Genomic DNA, 17980 nt, shown 5'->3' with positions numbered 1-17980 from the left:
GAACCACTTTAGAACCATACATAAGCACAATGATTTTTTTTTAAATCAGCATAAAACACAATGTAATCAGCACAAAATAAAAAGGTAGACAGCACATACCCACGTGATTGTTGGAATGCTGAGGGAAAGGCTGTCAAATGTGTCGTACCTCACAGGACTCTGACGAGAAAATGCAAAGCCAGTGATAATGTGGTAAAGTTCTCTCAGTGTTTTTCCCATACCAGTGGGTATGCATAATACATGCTGGCCAGAGAGGGGATGAAGGGCACTAGCAGCCCATCTCCCCTCAACCGCCCACATCCACCGCCCACTCCACCCCCACCGTTTACTCGCAATCTTCGCAGACCAGCTCCGACCACTTGACTGTGGAGTCAGGACTAAAGAGAAACAGCACGTGAGCGAATAAAATGAAGTAAAAATCAGCACGTGAACGCATTACTGGACGTCTTAAGCGAGTCACAGCTCAGGACTCTCAACAAATAGCAAATATCCTTGTCTTCTGCATAAAACAGGAGCTTTTGTACAGCCTGTGCTTATACAAATTTGCAAAGCTCATACAGATTATGAAGAAGCTTGATAAGGTAGACGGAAAGAAGACGTTTCCACATGTGGGGGAGTCCAAAATTAGGGATCTCTCCCCACTGTAGGAATATAAAAGTGTCACTAATAAATCCAATAAAGAATTCAGGAGAAACATCTTTATCCAGAGAGTGGTTAGAATGTGGAACTCACTACTACAAGGAATAGTTGAGGCGAATAACAGATACATTTCAAGGGAAGTAAACACATGAGAGAAAAAGGAATAAGTTATGTTGATGGGGTTAGATGAAGTAAGGGTGGGAAGAGGCTCATATGGAGCATGCACTCTGGCATAGACCAGTTGGGCCGAATGGCTTGCTTCTGTGCTGTAAATTCTATGCTGATAGGGGCATTTGCAGTGGAGATACGCAACAACCTCAATCATCCACAAAACTCATATTTCCATTCGTTATCATCCGAAAGGATTTTTAATGGCAGTCAGTCCAGCCCGTTAAGAAGCAATGGAAGGTTTGGAATTTGTTGTTCCCCAGCTTGAACTTCTTCAGCCAGCAGGGGTACGTAAAGAATTACCAACATGTTCAGAGCCTGGTGAAATTTACAGCACAGACAGCCGAGAGATCAATGAGAGTTCAGACATTAGCACTTACATTTCGAACATCTAATTTTTAAAATGAGAAAAGAAACATAGCTCATGCTGGAAACTTCATTAGGTAACTGAAATGGACAAATTAGAAGTTTAAAAACTTACTGTGTGTTTACATTGGAACACAGGATCAGGAGGAGGCCATTCAGCCCCTCGAGCTTGTTCCACCATACAAAGAGATCATGACTGATCTGCAACCTAACTCCATATACCCGCCTTTGCCCCACAGCCCTTAATACCGTTGGATAACAAAAATTTATCAATCTCAGATTTAAAATTGTTCTAGCAACAATTGTCATTTGCAGAAGAGTTTTCCAAACTTCTACCACCCTTTATGTGTAGAAGTGTTTCCTAATTTCACCCCTGAAAGGTCTGGTTCTAATTTTTAGACTATGTCCCCCAGTACTAGACTCCCCAGATAGCAGCAATATCTACCATATGTATTCCCATTAATATCTTGAAAACTTCAATCAGATCACCCCTTAACCTTCTAAATTCCAGGAAATACAACCCTAGTTTGTGTAATCTCTCCTCATAATCTAACCCTTGGAGTCCAGGTATCATCTAGTAAACCTAAACTGCTCTCCCAAGTATAATCACTGTTAGGCAGCGTCATCTTCACACAAACCCACCTGTTGTTCACATCGTTTACACACCATATTACTGGTCAGTCGACCGTGGAAGGGATGCTGGAACTTCCAAGGACTTGGTGGTGGCAGCAAAGGCCCTTAAATGATAAACAGATATGAAATGAGTTAACAGTGATAAATTTGTTTGCCTCCTGCAAACACATCAGGCAGTTTAGAGGACGTCATTTTTAATGGCTGCAGTAAAAAAAGCACAAAACCACCTCACAAAGACTGCTAGAAATTCGACTGTAATAATAAAGGTTGTAGCAAAGGACTAACAATAAATAACTAGCAGGACAAGCTTGTGTAATCTTTGGATTGAGTGCATCTTCACTCCATTTAGACTAAAGCAGAAAATCTGCTTAAAATACGTCCATCAGAAATTTCACTGCCTGGTTCATTTCTGAGCCAAGAGACAGGAGTTTGATCTTTGCTCTGTGCTGCGTTAACTGATCACTCCCAGCACAGCAATAGGAGCGCTATGTCTGACCTTAATTTGCCAGGGACAAGGAGTGGAGCGGGAAAAAAAATCTTCAGGGATATTGTTAATGATCATTATCCAGTGATCCCTGCTTGAAAGTGGGAACATTCAGATATTGAGGGAGAACAATACCCCAGCACAAGTCTCTTGGCTCGGAGTACGCACAGTTCCCAGTGGATATGGATCCACAGTATGAAGCTGCCTCCAATGTGGAAATTTCACTCAGTATGGCTGATGTGGGAAATATGAATATGTCACACTGGTCTGGGTAGGATGTACTGTTGTGCGTTTCGAGCTGAGGGACATGGTTGAGATAGGCTGGACAAAATTCTACTCTAGTCCTAACTGTGCTTTACCTCACCTGGAGTGATGTTAACATTGATGCAGAAAGTGGAAAGTTTATTCCCGAGCACCAACAACCCTCACCTTGGAGACCACAAAGTCCAGAGGAAAAAACATGGAATAGGGCGCAGATAAGCAGTAGGACTCTTGCGATTCCCCGATTTTCTTCGCTCCACCATTGGTGGCTGTGCCTTCAGCTGCCTCAGACCTAAACTCTGGAATTTGCTCCCTAAGCCCCTTCACCTCTCTCTCTCCTTCTTTAAGACGCTCATTAATACCTACCTCTTTGGTCACCTGTCCTAACCTCTTTACGTGACCCAGTGTCAAATTTATATTGATAATGTTCCCGTGAAGCACCTTGGGACATTTTACTATGTTAAAGGCGACTGTAAAAAGCACATTACTTGTAGGTTCATTTTAAGAAATTGAACACAGGGCTGCCTTTCTCAGCTAAATATTCAAAGTCAAGGTCACAGTAAGCCCTTATCACGCTTTATTCAGTCAAATCAGAATTCAATTCCACAATTTTCCAATATATGCTGGCAGTGGTTGTGATATCTCATTGCCTGCATGTACGAGGAAAATTTATAGGTTTAATCTCTCCAGTCAAATGATTGTTGCTGCTCAGTCCCTCGGCATGCAGAGTAATTTATTAACTCGGCTGAATCGAGAACATACATTACTAATGTTCATTTTGGACCAAAGGTTCTTACCTCGGCTCCTGCAGCTCAGCTGCTTTTCCTCCGATTCTGGCGGAGTCTACAAAACCAATGAGATACAGATTACCTAGGCTGATGGAAGGCAAAATAGTTTTCTTTAAACAAATTAGGAATTTATTGATTTCAGTAATGAATCCGGTAGGAAAGAAAATGCATTTCAACAGGGTTTGAAATGACCGACTGTTGCAGTATTTTTCACGAATGCACAATGGGCTTGGTTGAAATGTGTTGGGACGTTTTTCTACATTAACTGCAATTTGGTGCTAAGCTGCATAATTTTACAGACAGTGAATGAATGTAGAGGGAGAGATATAATCACTACTCATGTAATGCACAACCTCAAAACCCTCATGAATACAAAAATAAAGCTCACACCATATTATTCCACATAAGTGGGCAAACTTAACTTTTTCCCGTTCAGACTCCTGGTATTCACCAGTCAAGCCGGTAGCTTTCCCTCACTCTGCCCCACTCCTGCACCAGGTGGAACTGGACTGGAGTCCTCATGCAATTGCCTTTGTCCTTTTATTTTCCAGTGTTTTCAGGAAATGGGAGGGTTGTCCGTCCGACTTTTTCCCCAGTGATTCACCAGTAGAAATTCCAGTAACTCTTTCCACCCCAACTCCCGCTCCCTTCCTCCCCTGTGGGCTCCTTGAAAACCATCTCCTGCTACTCTCAAGATGAATGGGGACCATCCTGAGTTAATGAGCGTGGGATGAGTCAATTGACTCTTACTCTCTCAGCTCAAAGTGAAACAGCAACATTTCACAATCTGGTCTAGTTTAATACACATTTTCAATGCATGGCTCATTATCAAAAAAAAATACCCTCTTCTTTGCCTCAAGGGTTGTAGTGTATGTCTGCCTAAACCCACCTTGATTTAAAACATGCCACTTAAATGTAAATTATTTCCAAATTCTTTCTGTGGAAAAATAGTCCAAAATAATCCTGAAAAATGGCAGCAATTGCGATCGGAACATTTGGCACTTGTACGCTGTCTTTTTTAAAAAGTCAGTTCAATTTTGGACACAAAAAAGCACAAGAGGCCTCACTCACCACGTGTCCTGTAATTATGTTTACAACCATTAAATACAATCCCAGTGTAAAGCCATTTTACCTCCAGAGAGCGGACGTCGAATAAATGTGCAACTCGAGGCTGGCGGTCTCGCTCGTCTTCCAAAGCCGCAGTGAGAACATGAAACAGCTCGTGAGCATCCTGCAAAGACAAGATGAGAAGAACAGCATTACTCAGTGGAAGCAGGATAAAGGGGCAGAACAAGAGTGAGGCACAACAGAAATGAACACTCTTGTACACAAGAAAAAATGAGTTAGGGAGGACTACGGCAGGAATGAACAAGTTTCCCATTTTGCCAGGCCATTGCTTAAACATAGAAAATAGGAGCAGGAGTAGGCCATTCGGCCCATCGAGCCTGCTCCGCCATTCATTATGATCATGGCTGATCATCCAACTCAATAGACTGTTCCGGCTTTCGCCCCATACCTTTTGATCCCTTTAGACCCAAGAACTATATCTAACTCCTTCTTGAAAACATAATGTTTTGGCCTCAACTGCTTCCTGTGGTAGCGAATTCCACAGGCTCACCACTCTCTGGGTGAAAAAAATTCTCCTCATCTCAGTCCTGAAAGCTTTACCCCGTATCCTTAGACTATGACCCCTGGTTCTGCACTCCCCCACCATCGGGAACATCCTTCCTGCATCTACCCTGTCAAGTCCTGTTAGAATTTTATAGGTTTTATGAGATCCCCCCTCAGTCTTCTGAACTCCAGCGAATATAATCCTAACCGACTCAATCTCTCCTCATACGTCAGTCCCACCATCCCAGGAATCAGACTGGTAAACCTTCGCTACACTCCCTCTAGAGCAAGAACATCCTTCCTCAGATAAGGAGACCAAAACTGCACACAATATTCCAGGTGTGGCCTCACCAAGGCCCTGTATAATTGCAGCAAGACATCCCTGCTCCTATACTCGAATCCTCTCACTTTGAAGGCCAACATACCATTTGCCTTTTTTACTGCCTGTTGGACCTGCATGCTTACCTTCAGCGACTGGTGTACGAGAATACCCAGGTCTCGTTGCATATTCCCCTCTCTCAGTTTATAGCCGTTCAGATAATAATCTGCCTTCCTGTTTTTGCTATCAAAGTGGATAACCTCACATTTATCCACATTATACTGCATCTGCCATGCATTTGTCCACTCACTCAACTTGTCCAAATCACCATGAAGCCTCTCTGCATCCTCCTCACAACTCACCCTCCCACCCAGTATTGTGTCATCTGCAAATTTGGAGATGTTACATTTAGTTCCCTCATCTAAATCATTAAAGTATATTGTGAATAGCTGGGGTCCTAGCACTGATCCCTGCGGTACCCCACTAGTCACTGCCTGTCATTTGGAAAAAGACTCATTTACCCCTACTCTTTGTTTCCTGTCCACCAACCAATTTTCTATCCATCACAATACACTACCCCCAATCCCATGCGCTTTAATTTTACACGTTAATCTCTTATGTGGGACTTTGTCGAAAGCTTTCTGAAAATCCAAATAAACCACATCCACCGGCTCCCCCTCATCAGCTCTACTCGTTACATCCACGAAGAATTCTTGTAGATTTGTCAAGCGTGATTTCCCTTTTGTAAATCCATGCTGACTCTGCCCGATTCTACCACTGTTCTCCAAGTGCTCTGCTATAAAATTTTTGATAATGGACTCTAGAATTTTCCCCACTACCGACGTCAGGCTGACTGGTCTATAATTCCCTGCTTTCTCTCTACCTCCTTTTTTAAATAGTGGGGTTACATTAGCTAAAATGGAGCCACGTGTGAATATAACAAAGATAAGCAGCTATCAGTGACAGGAACTCAACAGCCAGTAGCTGTCTGTGATGGTACTGAGGTGAAATGAAAAGTCAGTACCTTTCTGTGAGGTAAACCATCTTATGAATGACAATACAGAGGTTCATAGAAATTACAGCATAGCAATGGTCTTTTAACCTTGTACAGCATGGGTAGTTCTTTAACTGAAACTCACTTCCCTGGCCTTATGGAATTGTTGAGGGAAGCTGACTGGGTACCTTTCACAGATGGTACAGTGAGAAACTCTACACATCAGCATTTATCGCTGAAAAGTACTAACCAAGCAAGATCCCCCTGTGCTATCAGTGATTGTATGTATTCATAGAGCAATTTTACTCCTTTAACTGTGACAACACTGAATGACCGCAAGCCCTTTGATATCTTAAATAAAAGCAAAAAATGCTGGAAATACTCAGCAGGTCTGTGGAGAGAGAGGCAAAGTTAACGTTTCAGGTCAGTGGCCTTTCATCAGAACTGGCAAAGTTTAGAAATGCAACAGGTTTTAAGCAAATAAAGCGGAGTGGGGCAAAAGATAACAAAAGGGAAGGTGTTGATAAGACAGAGGGTCACAGAGAATAACTGACCAGACGGTCATGGAGCAAAGGCAACCGGTATGTTAATGGTGCGTTGAAAGACAAAGCTTTAGTGCAGAGAGGGTGTTAAATGACAGAATAATGAACAGCCCTGGCGCAAAGCACAAACATGAAAAATGTGGGAAGGCACATGGTAAAAAAATGAATGATGAAACAAACTAAAATAAAATAAAAAGAAAAAATAATAAAAATAAAAAAGGGGGGCCAGTCATGCTCTGAAATTATTGAATTCAATGTTCAGTCCGGTAGGCTGTAGCGTGCCTAATCAGTAAACAAGATGCTGCTCCTCGAGCTTGTGTTGATGTTCACTGGAATGCTGCAGCAAACCCAGGACAGATATGTGGGCATGAGAACAGTGGGGTGTGTTGAAATGGCAAGCGACAGGAAGCTCGGGGGTCACGTTTTCGGACTGAGCGAAGGTGTTCCGCAAAGCAGTCATCCAATCGCCCCTTTGATATCTTACTGTTTACCTGCTCTTCGAACGAAGACATTTGCCATTTGTACATCCTCAAGACTTCCAGGAGACTTCCTGCATCCACCACATCCTCTGCAGTCTCTTCCCCATTGGATAATACTAGCAGTTGAGAAGAAGAAAATAAAACACACAATGTGCAACCATTCTCCTGCCCCTCGATCTCCCTGTTCACCCAGCAGTCAGGAGAACTCAGCCACAGAATGAGCTCAATAGAAACAAAACATCTCACTTAAAAAGGGAGACTTGCATTTATGTAGCACCTTTTACAACCTCAGGATGTCCCAAAGCACATCACAGACAATGAAGTGCATTTATACATCCACAGTGATACTTTGCAAACACTGACAAAGAATTGGCGAGAAACTTTTAGAAATTACACTGTTCAAAGTGTTGAATTCCTGAACATGTCGGGCAAATTACACTCAAACATCCACATTACGAACCATTGTCAAATGAACTAGTCCAGTCTGGCATAGGTAGAGAACAGTTTAAAAAAAAAAGTTGCTCCCAATTCAATCCCTGGTTTGTGCTGAGTCAGCGCACCTTAACCAGGATGACAACAGCAGCACCACTATTTGCCTCAGTGCTACTGAGCTGGTGAAGAGAAAGAATATCAGCCACAGTTTCTGCCTCAGACGGGGACATGATCAGGCTCAGATGTGACGCCTCTTATGGTCACATATGAAGGATGCCCACTAGGCTGATGTACCGGAAGGATTGCTAGCTCCCATTGGACAGCACCCAAGCAGGAGTCGGCACCCTTAGGAGAGAAGGAAAGAAAATGGGAGAAAAAAAATTGCTCTTTAGCAGTTCAACTTTTAAAATAATTCTGTTTTTGAACTTTAACCAACAGAAGAAAATAAAAAAGATGCTGAAATGGAATGGACAGATGGAAATTCATGACCAATGAAGGCTATTTGGCCCATCGTGGATGTGCTGGCTCTTTGAGAGCTATCGAATTAGTTCCACTCCCCTGCTCTTACCCCTTTGCCCTGTAACATTTTTCCCTTCAAATATTTATCCATTTTTGAAAGTTACTTTTGAATCTGCTTCCACCATGCTTTCAGACAGTGCATTCCAGATCGTAACAACTCGCTGACTAAAAACTATTCACATTATCCCTCCCTTGCTTTAAGAGTCTCCAAATGAAGCTGCTGAGAACCAGCATCTTACTCTAGATCCAAACCTAGGAATGTTGTAACATCCTGTATCAAAGAATAACACAATTCTGTGCCTATGAGCTCTCACATTGAGTTTCTGGGTTCAATCATACCAAGTGCAGGGCAGACACATGTGAAGAAAATAAAGGACAGAATCAATAGTTCTCAAAGATTTTCTTTTCAAATGCAGAATTATGGAAATCTGAAATAAAAGCAGAAAATGTTGGAAATACATGAGTCTGCCAACTTCTCATTTAATATTAAACCCTGACAAAACAATAGGATATCTGGCTAGTCATTTGTCTGTGATGAATAGTTGAATAACTCGCAAGCAGATAAAGGAGGAACTTTGAGAGACTGGGTAGGACAGTGGGTTAAGCAAAACTCAGCCATGGCTGAATGGATGGTGAATGGATGGCACCCTATCCATTTCCTTAAACATTTGCTCCCTCCACAGCTGGTGTACTGTGGCAGCAGTATGTACCATCGACAAGATGCACTGCAGCAACTCGCCATTCCACCTTCAACAGCACCTTCCAAACCCGTGACCTCTTCCACCTAGAAAGACAAGAGCAGCACCTTCATGTTCCCCTCCAAGTCACACACCGTCCTGACTTGGAACTATATCGCCGTTCCTTCATTGTAGCTGGGTCAAAATCCTGGTGCTCCCACCCTAACAGCACTGAGTGTACCTACACCACAAGGACTGCAGCAACTCAACACCACTTTCTCAAGGGCAATTAGAGATGGGTAATAAATGCTGGCCTGGCCAGTGACACTCTTATTCTATGAATGAATAAAAAGGGGTCACAATGTTATGATCAACATTAACGGTGAACTTTCTATGGGTATTTCTGTTGACTGCTTTTTCTAGCCCTGACTCCCACCAACAAAAAGGATCTGTACCTTAGGTTAACAGAACTTTAATCTTTACCTCGTCCCCTACTCGCCCTGTTTCTCACCTCTGAGTAATCGGAGAAGCGTGACAGAGAGATATGGACAATGCTCTTCCTGGGGACTGTCCAAGTTATAACGCCTGGTAAAATCATTGAGCCAGCGAACGAAGGACGGACAAGCAGCCAGACCCTGAACCAGGGAGTTCATAAAGCAGGTGTTCCCCAGATTCAAGAGGCCAGGAACTAGGCCTGGAAAAGAACAATATCCAATGACACAATCAGCTCTTAGCAAACCAGTTAATAAGTCATCCCATTAACAAAATCAGACTGCTCAGGTGCCTCGCAGGCTGAATACGCAATGTTTAAATCACTGCTCCCTTTACATTGCAAACATCTCAAAGCTTAACAGATCTAAATACTTTGATTCAGCTCATGTCTATCGAAGAGGTAAAAACATTGGGAACTGTCCTTGCCAAGCTTCCAGTGAGTATAAAACTTAAGTACCAGTCGGACCGAGTTGCCTTAGCCCATGGTCTGTATTGCCAGGGATTGGGGGGGCTCGGGGCGGGGGGGGGGGGGGGCATGAGCAGCCCATAGGACATAGTCTGGACAACCCTAATCTGTATATTTTATCTCAAAAAGTCTTAGGTATCTGTCACGCTACATTCAGCACACTTTGCAGTAAATGCAAGATAATGAAAAAAAAAGTAAGTCAGGTCATCTCACCCAGGAAGCTGAAATTTACAAGGAATTTACTGACTTCTAAATTGGCCTGAAGAATTATAAAATTGTCTACAATTACTTGGATTCCCACAGTGGCCTTAAAGGGACAGGCCACATTCCTAGCTATATATTATGAACATGCTGCAGTCCATCCTTAAGCAACACCAAGGGGCATCCTCTCGTAAATAGTAAAACAATATCCCATATTTCCTGGCTGAGACGCCTTGGAGGCAACCCGAGTCCGGTCCTCCTGTGCCTATGCCATTGTCAATACAGCTCTTCTGCAGGCAGCGTAGAGACGAGAAAGAAGTTTCAGTTCTGTCTCTCCAAACGTTAATTCGGATGCTTCACTCTGTCAAAATCGATGACTCCTCCAAGCTATTTTACCTCAGCACTTAAGAATTTTAGAGTGCGAGAGCGAGAGAGACAAGAGTGCCTTACCATCAGGATTACTTTTAAATAATAAACAGTTACAAAAAATCATGATTTAACATAAAGCATCTTTCTGTTTCGCTCCATCCATGCCAGTTGATTATTTAAAAAGGGTTTTTTTTGCTTAAAGGTCACGTGCTGATAACACTGGAGAAGCGTTAGCTTGGCAAGGTTAATGAGCCTGGCCATTTGACGGAGCTGAATTAGCACACCCAGTCAATGCTGAATCATCTCCTCCCTGATTGATGACTACAGTAATTCAGCCATTACAGCCGGCCGACCTCAGAAACTCCTTGAAGCCAGCACATTCCGACAATGTCATCGGAATTCACCGGTCAAGAAAAGGGAAAAAGAAAGTGTCTTTTACTGTTGGTGAATTTTTCCACTCAAGGCGAGGGATGAAATGGAACACTCTCATACTGCATGTGCCCTGTCTCTGCATCAAGCACTCCCAAGGTCAGGTGCTGCATGGTAAGATGCTGATAGAGGCACCTATGCCCTGTACCAAATGCGGAACAGCATGTCCTAATGCACCAATTCAGACATTTGTCCATCCTACTTCTTAGCAGGATTACCCCAATTAGTGTCCGAACATGAGGGGCCATGGTGATGGCACTGGAGTTGATACCACCCAACTCATTCTAAGTAGGATTAGTACAGCCAACAGAATAAAAGAGATGCTCATTTCCACCCCCCACCCAGTCTGAGCTAGATTCATAGAATTATACAACAAAGCAGGAGAGCATTCAGCCCATTGTACCTTTATCCAACTCCCTTTAGAAAGCTTCCACTGAATCTGTTTCCAGCACCCTTTCAGGCAATGCATTCCAGATCATAATAACTCGCTGCATTAAAAAAATTCTCATCTCCCCTCTGGTCCTTTTGCCAATTAACTTTTGTCCTCTAGTTACTGACCCTTCTGCCACTGGAAACAGCTTCTCCTTATTTACTCTTATCAAAATCCTCATGATTTTGACCACCTCTATTAAATCTGTACTCTCTCTCTCTCTCTCTTTCTCGAGGAATCAACGAGGGAACAGGCTATTTTAGATAAACTATTGTGTAATAAGATAGAGTTAATTAATAATCTCATAGTAAAGGATCCTAGTAAGGATTATAAAGGGGAAGAGTGACCATAATATGATGGAATTTCATATTAAGTTTGAGAGTGATGTAGTTAAGTCCAAAACTAGAGTCTTAAATTTAAACAAAGTCAATTATGGAGGTATGGGGGTAAATTAGCTAAGTAGATTGGGAAATTAGATTAAAAGATATGATGATAGATAAGCAATGGCAATATTTTAAAAATTCTCAATGAATATGCATCCTTTTGAGGAACAAAAACTTCATAGGAAAAGTGGTAGTGATGCCTAATTAGAGAAGCAAGGATACTATCAGGTTACAATGTTGCCAAAAACAATATCAGACCTGAGGATTGGGAGGGTTTGAAACAACAGCAAAGGATGACTAAGAAGGTAACAAAGAAGAAAAAATAGAATATCAGGGTAAACTAGCAAGAAATGTAAGAACAGATTGTAAGAACTTTTATAAGTGTATAAAAAGGAAGAGACTAGTGAAAGGAAACATGGGTCAATTAGAGGCACAGACATGAAAAATTACAATGGGGAATAAGGAAATATCAGAGACACCAAACAAATATTTTGTGCCTGTCTTCACAGTTGAAGACACATACAACATACCTGAAATAATGAGAATGAAGCAATTAATATTAGTAAAGAAAAAGTAATGGAGAAATTAATGGGACTAATAGCTGACAAATCATCTGGACCTCATGGCCTACATCTGAGGGTTTAAAAAGAAGTGGCTGCAGAGATAGGGAATGCATTGGTTTTGATCTTCCAGAATTCCATAGATTCTAGAATGGTCCCAGTGGATTGAAAGGTAGAGAATGTAACCCTGCTGATCAAGAAAGGAGGGAGAGAGAAAACAGAGCAGTTACTTTGACATCAGTTGTTGGGGAATTGCTGGAATCTATTAAGGATGTAGTAACAGGGCATTTAGAAAATCACAAAAGTCAACATGGCTTCATGAAAGGGAAATCATGTTTGGCAAATCTATTCGGAGTTTTGAGGGTGTAAGCAGCAGAGTAGATAAGGGGGAATGTATGGATATAGTGTATTTGAATTTTCAGAAGGCATTTGATAAAAGATTCTTGCACAAGATTAGGTCTCATGGGATTGGGGGTAATATATTGGCATGCACTGAGGATTGGTTAACAGACAGAAAACAGAGAGTAGGAATAAACGGGCCATTGTCAGGATGGGAGGGTTTAACTAGTGGAGTGCCATAAGGATCAGTGTTTGGTCCTCAGCTACTTACAATTTATATCAATGACTTAGACGAGGGGCTAAGTATAACGTATCCAAATTTTCTCATGATACAAAGCTTGGTGAGAAAGTAAGGTGTGAGGACACAAAGAGGTTGTATAGAGATATAGGCTGGTCAAGTGATTGGGCAACATGATGGCAGATGGAGCACCATGTGGGGAATGTGTGAAATTATCCACTATGGTAGGAAGAATGGAAAAGCAGAATTTTTTGTAAATGGTGAAAGACCAGTAACTGTTGGTATGCAGAGGGATTTGGATGTCCTTGTACACAAATCACACAAAGTTAACATGCTGGTACAGCAAGCAATTAGGAAGGCAAATAGTATGTTAGCCTTTATCAGAAAGGAACTGCAGTATAAGAGTAAGGAAGTCTTGCTGCAATTATACAGGGCCTTGAAAGACCACACCTTTGAGTATTGTGTATAGTTTTGATCTCCGTACCTAAAGAAGGATAGACTTGCCTTAGAGGGGGTGCAATGAGGGTTCACTAGATTGATTCCATAGATGAGAGGGCTATCCATTGATGAGAGATTGAGTGGAATGGGCCCTATATTCTCCTGTGTTTAGAAGAACGAGAGGTAATCTCATTGAAACGTTTTAAATTCTTAGAGGGCTCGATAGGGTAGATGCTGAGTGGCCGTTTCCCCTGGCTGGGGAGTCTAGAACTAGGCCTTAGAATAAGGGGTTAGCCATTTAGGACTGAGATGAGGAGAAATTTCTTCACTCAAAGGGCTATGAATCTTTGGAATTCCCTACTGTAGAGGGTGAGGGACACTCAGTTGATGAGTCTACTCAAAACTGAGACCGATGGATTTTTGGACACTAAAGGAATCAAGGGATATGGGGATAGAGCAGGAACGTGCAGCTGATGTTTAGCCATGATCTTATCGAATGATGGGGCAGGCTCAAGGGGCTGAATGGCCCACTCTTGCTGCTAATTCTTATGATCTTAACCTTCGCTGGAGAACAACCCAATTCCCAGAAGCAAAACTCCAAGGTGTTTCTGCAACACCCAGTGCTTAAAATTGGTGAATTAAATCATTAACGTCAATCACAATCATTTAATTTAAAAGGATTCTAATGAAAAAACACCCTCTTTAAATACCTAATATGAGCGAGGGAGAGCAGGCCAAGGGAAAATAAACTGTCATAGATCACAAGGCACAAATCATAGTTTATTTTTGAGTAACAATATCTGTAAATATTTGTGCATTGTTTATACATTAATTTTTAAAGCTATATCTGGCAGGCAGAGATGTTGGGCACAAGCTGCACTCACAGTAGTGTCATATGCTTTGATTTCACACCAGAAATTCTACAACATCAATGTATCACCAGGACTCTGAGAAAAAGTGCTGCGGCAGTTTAAACAAAGTAGTTATCCGTCTTACATTTGAGAAGGAGACATGAACGTTTGAGCAGAACCCCTGGCAGAAGTGGATCACATGGTGTATAAGGACAGTCAAAAAGAGAGTATGAAACTTAGGCCAGGCCAGTCCCAAACAGAACAGAGGTCGTAAAATACAAGAGGGAAAAGGATGATCTCTCGAAGCGATGTGCAACAGTCATGTTCCTCATGTACTATACCTTTCCTGCGCTTCTTCCTGTCAGTAATTGGTCCCCATAATACGTAGATGCTGGCTGCCAAGGCTGCAGCTATTCCTCCAATAACACCCCAATTCTTCATCATTCTATTTCTGCAAAATAATAAACCAATTTTTATTTCTTTTTTCCAAATGTCACTCCTTTGACAGCACCTCCCAAACTCGCGACCTCTACTCCCCGGAAGGACAAGGGCAACACCACCACCTAAAAGTACGCCTCCAAGTCCCGCACTATCCTGATTTGGAAATATATCAGAAAATACGTAGAAAGCAACAACCACAAGTAGTTTTCACTGGCAACAAGTCTCTGGAATTAGTTATCAGAGGGTTATCTAGATAAGTGAATAATACAAAGAGATTCACAAGATCATTGCGGGTGAGGAGGCTATTCTGTCCATCTTAAATAACCTATCCAATATCCCATTGTAGCACTCAATTATCTCTTAAATTCCAGGATTTTTACCTCACTGCTTTTTCTGCAAGTATATTTCACATCTTGGTTCAACAGACAACTAGAAGAACCAGCATTTATATAGTGTCTTTCACAACCTCACCACATCCCAAAGCGCTTTACAGCTAATTAAGTATTCTTGAAGTGTAGTTACAACAGCAAGTTGCATAGAGCAAGCTCCCACAAACAGCAATGAGATAATGATCATACAATAGTTTTTTTTAGTGATGCTGGTTGAGGGAGCTCAGTTGGTCAACTAACTACATATTGGTACAAAGACGACAAGGCAAATGGCTGAAGTTAAGAGACAGGCTTCTTGAGTGTAAAGGCATTTTCTTGTAGTCTATATTTTCAGTTTGGACAGCATTGTCTTCCCTAATGCACTGTCCTCACTATAAAAGGGAAGGCACTTGCTGATTACCAGACTGCATTTGGACAATCAGTCCTGCTATCAAGTGATCTACCCAAAATAGTATCTCCAGGAACTGAGCAATCCATGCAATTAAAGGTTTAAAAAGTTCAATTCTTAGTCAGTGCTGAGTGCATCGAGTTGTAGACTCATACAGCACAGAAACAGGGCATACGGCCCTTCAAGCCAGTGCCAGCTCTCTGAAAGAACCATCCAACAGGCCCCATTCCCCCGCTCAGAGTTGTGATAAGAGTCAGACAACACAGAAATAGGCCCTTTGGCCCACCGTGTCTGTGCTGGCCATCAAGCCTATCTATTCTAATCCCATCTTCCAGCACTTGGCCCGTAGTCTTGTAGGCTATGGCATTTCAAGTGCTCATCTAGATACTTCTTAGATGTTGTGAGGGTTCCTGCCTCTACCACCCCTTCAGGCAGTGTGTTCCAGATTCCGACCACCCTCTGGGTAAAACAAATTTTCCTTAACTCCCCTCTAACCCTCCTCCCCTTGCCTTAAATCTATGCCCCCGGTTATTGACACCTCCACTAAGGGAAAGAGTTTCTTCCTATCTACCCTATCAATGCCCCTCATAATTTTTTCTACCTCTATTCGGTCCCCCCCTCAGCCTTCTCTGCTCTAAGGAAAATAACCCTAGCCTATCCAGTCTCTCCTCATAGCTGAAATGCTCCAGCCCAGGCAGCATCCTGGTGAATCTCCTCTGCACCCTCTCCAGTGGAATCACATCCTTCCTATAGTGTGGTGCCCAGAACTGTACACAGTACTTCAACTGTGGCCTAACTAGCGTTTTATACAGCTCCATCATAACCTCCCTGCTCTTATATTCTATGCCTCAACTAATAAAGGCAAGTATCCCATATGCCTTCAGGTCCCTCTGACCCTCTGTACTTCCTCGGGTCCTATCATCCATTGTATATTCCCTTGCCCTTTATGTCCTCTCAAAATGCATCACCTCGCACATCTCAGGATTAAATTCCATTTGCCACTGCTCTGCCCATCTTACCAGCCCATCTATATCATCCTATAATCCAAGGCTTTCCACCTCACTATTTACGACACCATCAATTTTCGTGCCATCTGCGAACTTCCTGATCATACCTCCTATATTCACGTCTAAATCATTAATATACACTACAAACAGCAAGGGTCCCAGCACCGATCCCTGTGGTACACCACTGGTCACAAGCTTTCAATTGCAAAAACAACCCTCGACCATCAACCTCTGCCTCCTGCCACGAAGCCAATTTTGGATCCAATTTGCCAAATTGCCCCGGATCCCATGGGCTCTTACCTTCTTGACCAATCTCCTATGCAGCACCTTATCAAAAGCCTTACTGAAGTCCATGTAGACTACATCAACTGCTTCACCCTCATCTATACATCTAGTCACCTCCTCCAAAAATTCAATCAGGTTTGTTAGACATGACCTCCCCGACAAAACCATGATGACTATCCTTGATTAATCCCTACCTCTCCAAGTGGAGATTAATCCTGTCCCTCAGAAATTTTTCCAATGGTTTCCCTATCACTGATGTTAGACTCACTGGCCTGTAATTACCTGGTTTATTCCTGCTACCCTTCTTGAATAATGGTACCACATTCATTGTCCTCCAGTCCTCTGGCACCTCTCCTATGGCCAGAGAGGATCTGAAAATTTGTGTCAGAGTCCCCGCTATCTCCCCCCATTACCTCACATAGAAGCCTGGGATACATTTCATCTGGGCCTGGGGATTTATCCACTTTTAAGCCAGCAAAAATGGCTAAAATCTCAGAGGGAACAGCAGAGGGGCTGTGACAACTGGCCTCAGCACCCCAGGGGGAGTAAGAGGAAAATCTGCCAATGTTCCCTCTCCTCATCAGGCTGCCAGGAAAGAGACACTAGACCAAAAACAGGCTTGGCCGTGATGCCCCCAGCAGTCGAATAGCTTGTTGGCATTCACCATCCAGCCTCATCTACAAGAACGGGCACTAACAAAATTAAATTAAATGGCTCTGGTCAAGGCGCCCTCATTGTCCGAGTTTTCATTATCAAGATGCTGGGGAGCCATCTCCAGCCCAACGGGGCTCAGGCTTCGGGGAAGGAAGAACTACCAGGCGAGGATGTGTGTCTCTTACCACCAGACACGGGCCCCTCTATCAATGGAGGGGGGGCTGCCTAGCCTCACCTCACAGTCGCTCCGCTCTGCAGGAACTCCCGGACTAGCCTGTCACCAGCCTCCGACCGGGTCCCGGGCCCACACCGCATCCCCGCCCGGCACACGCTCCGAGCCAGCAACGGGGACCCTTCAGCCAAACCCGGAACCAAACATTGAAGCCAACACCTTCCCCGACATCCGCCCGGACTGAAAACTACGAACACCTTCACGCCAACGAGTGCCCGAGGATACAAGCTTGACCATCGGGAGGAGTCGGAGTGCAGACTGGTCCTCCCGCCCGCTGGGGGCCGCTGTCTTCACCATTGGGGAGGTGATCCTCTTGTCTGCCTTGCTAGGGATTGACAGACAGTGTTCACCTGCAGAGTTTAAAGTTTTAAACCATGATGGTGAGATTTATCTGAGTTTCAGAGAACCGGCTGAACAAACAAAGCCATCATTGTAGGATGTCCAGTGATGGGGATATTCATTGTTGACAGAATGAG

At 43.1% G+C, this 17980-nt stretch overlaps 1 protein-coding gene across 4 annotated transcripts in view; it reads right to left on the bottom strand.

The window, feature by feature from the left end:
• Nucleotides 1-17701, bottom strand: part of LOC137382594 (ubiquitin carboxyl-terminal hydrolase 30-like) — a 33854-nt gene extending 16153 nt beyond the window's left edge. The window contains exons 1-8 of one of the 4 annotated variants that reach the window (XM_068054726.1): nucleotides 17508-17701; nucleotides 14450-14559; nucleotides 9424-9606; nucleotides 7297-7400; nucleotides 4472-4570; nucleotides 3349-3394; nucleotides 1816-1910; nucleotides 100-159 (exon numbers count right to left, since the gene is read on the bottom strand). In XM_068054726.1, coding sequence (XP_067910827.1) covers nucleotides 100-159; nucleotides 1816-1910; nucleotides 3349-3394; nucleotides 4472-4570; nucleotides 7297-7400; nucleotides 9424-9606; nucleotides 14450-14559; nucleotides 17508-17587 — 777 coding nt within the window. In that variant the 5' untranslated portion in view covers nucleotides 17588-17701. Of the gene's footprint in view, nucleotides 1-99; nucleotides 160-1815; nucleotides 1911-3348; nucleotides 3395-4471; nucleotides 4571-7296; nucleotides 7401-9395; nucleotides 9607-14449; nucleotides 14560-17507 lie in introns of those variants that run through there. The other 3 variants (XM_068054728.1, XM_068054729.1, XM_068054730.1) reach the window with 3 other exon arrangements.
• Nucleotides 17702-17980: the final 279 nt, after the last annotated feature.

This window comes from Heterodontus francisci, chromosome 23 (assembly GCF_036365525.1).
Source record: "Heterodontus francisci isolate sHetFra1 chromosome 23, sHetFra1.hap1, whole genome shotgun sequence".
Taxonomy (NCBI): Eukaryota; Metazoa; Chordata; class Chondrichthyes; order Heterodontiformes; family Heterodontidae; genus Heterodontus; species Heterodontus francisci.
This window is presented reverse-complemented; position numbering and strand designations above follow the sequence as displayed.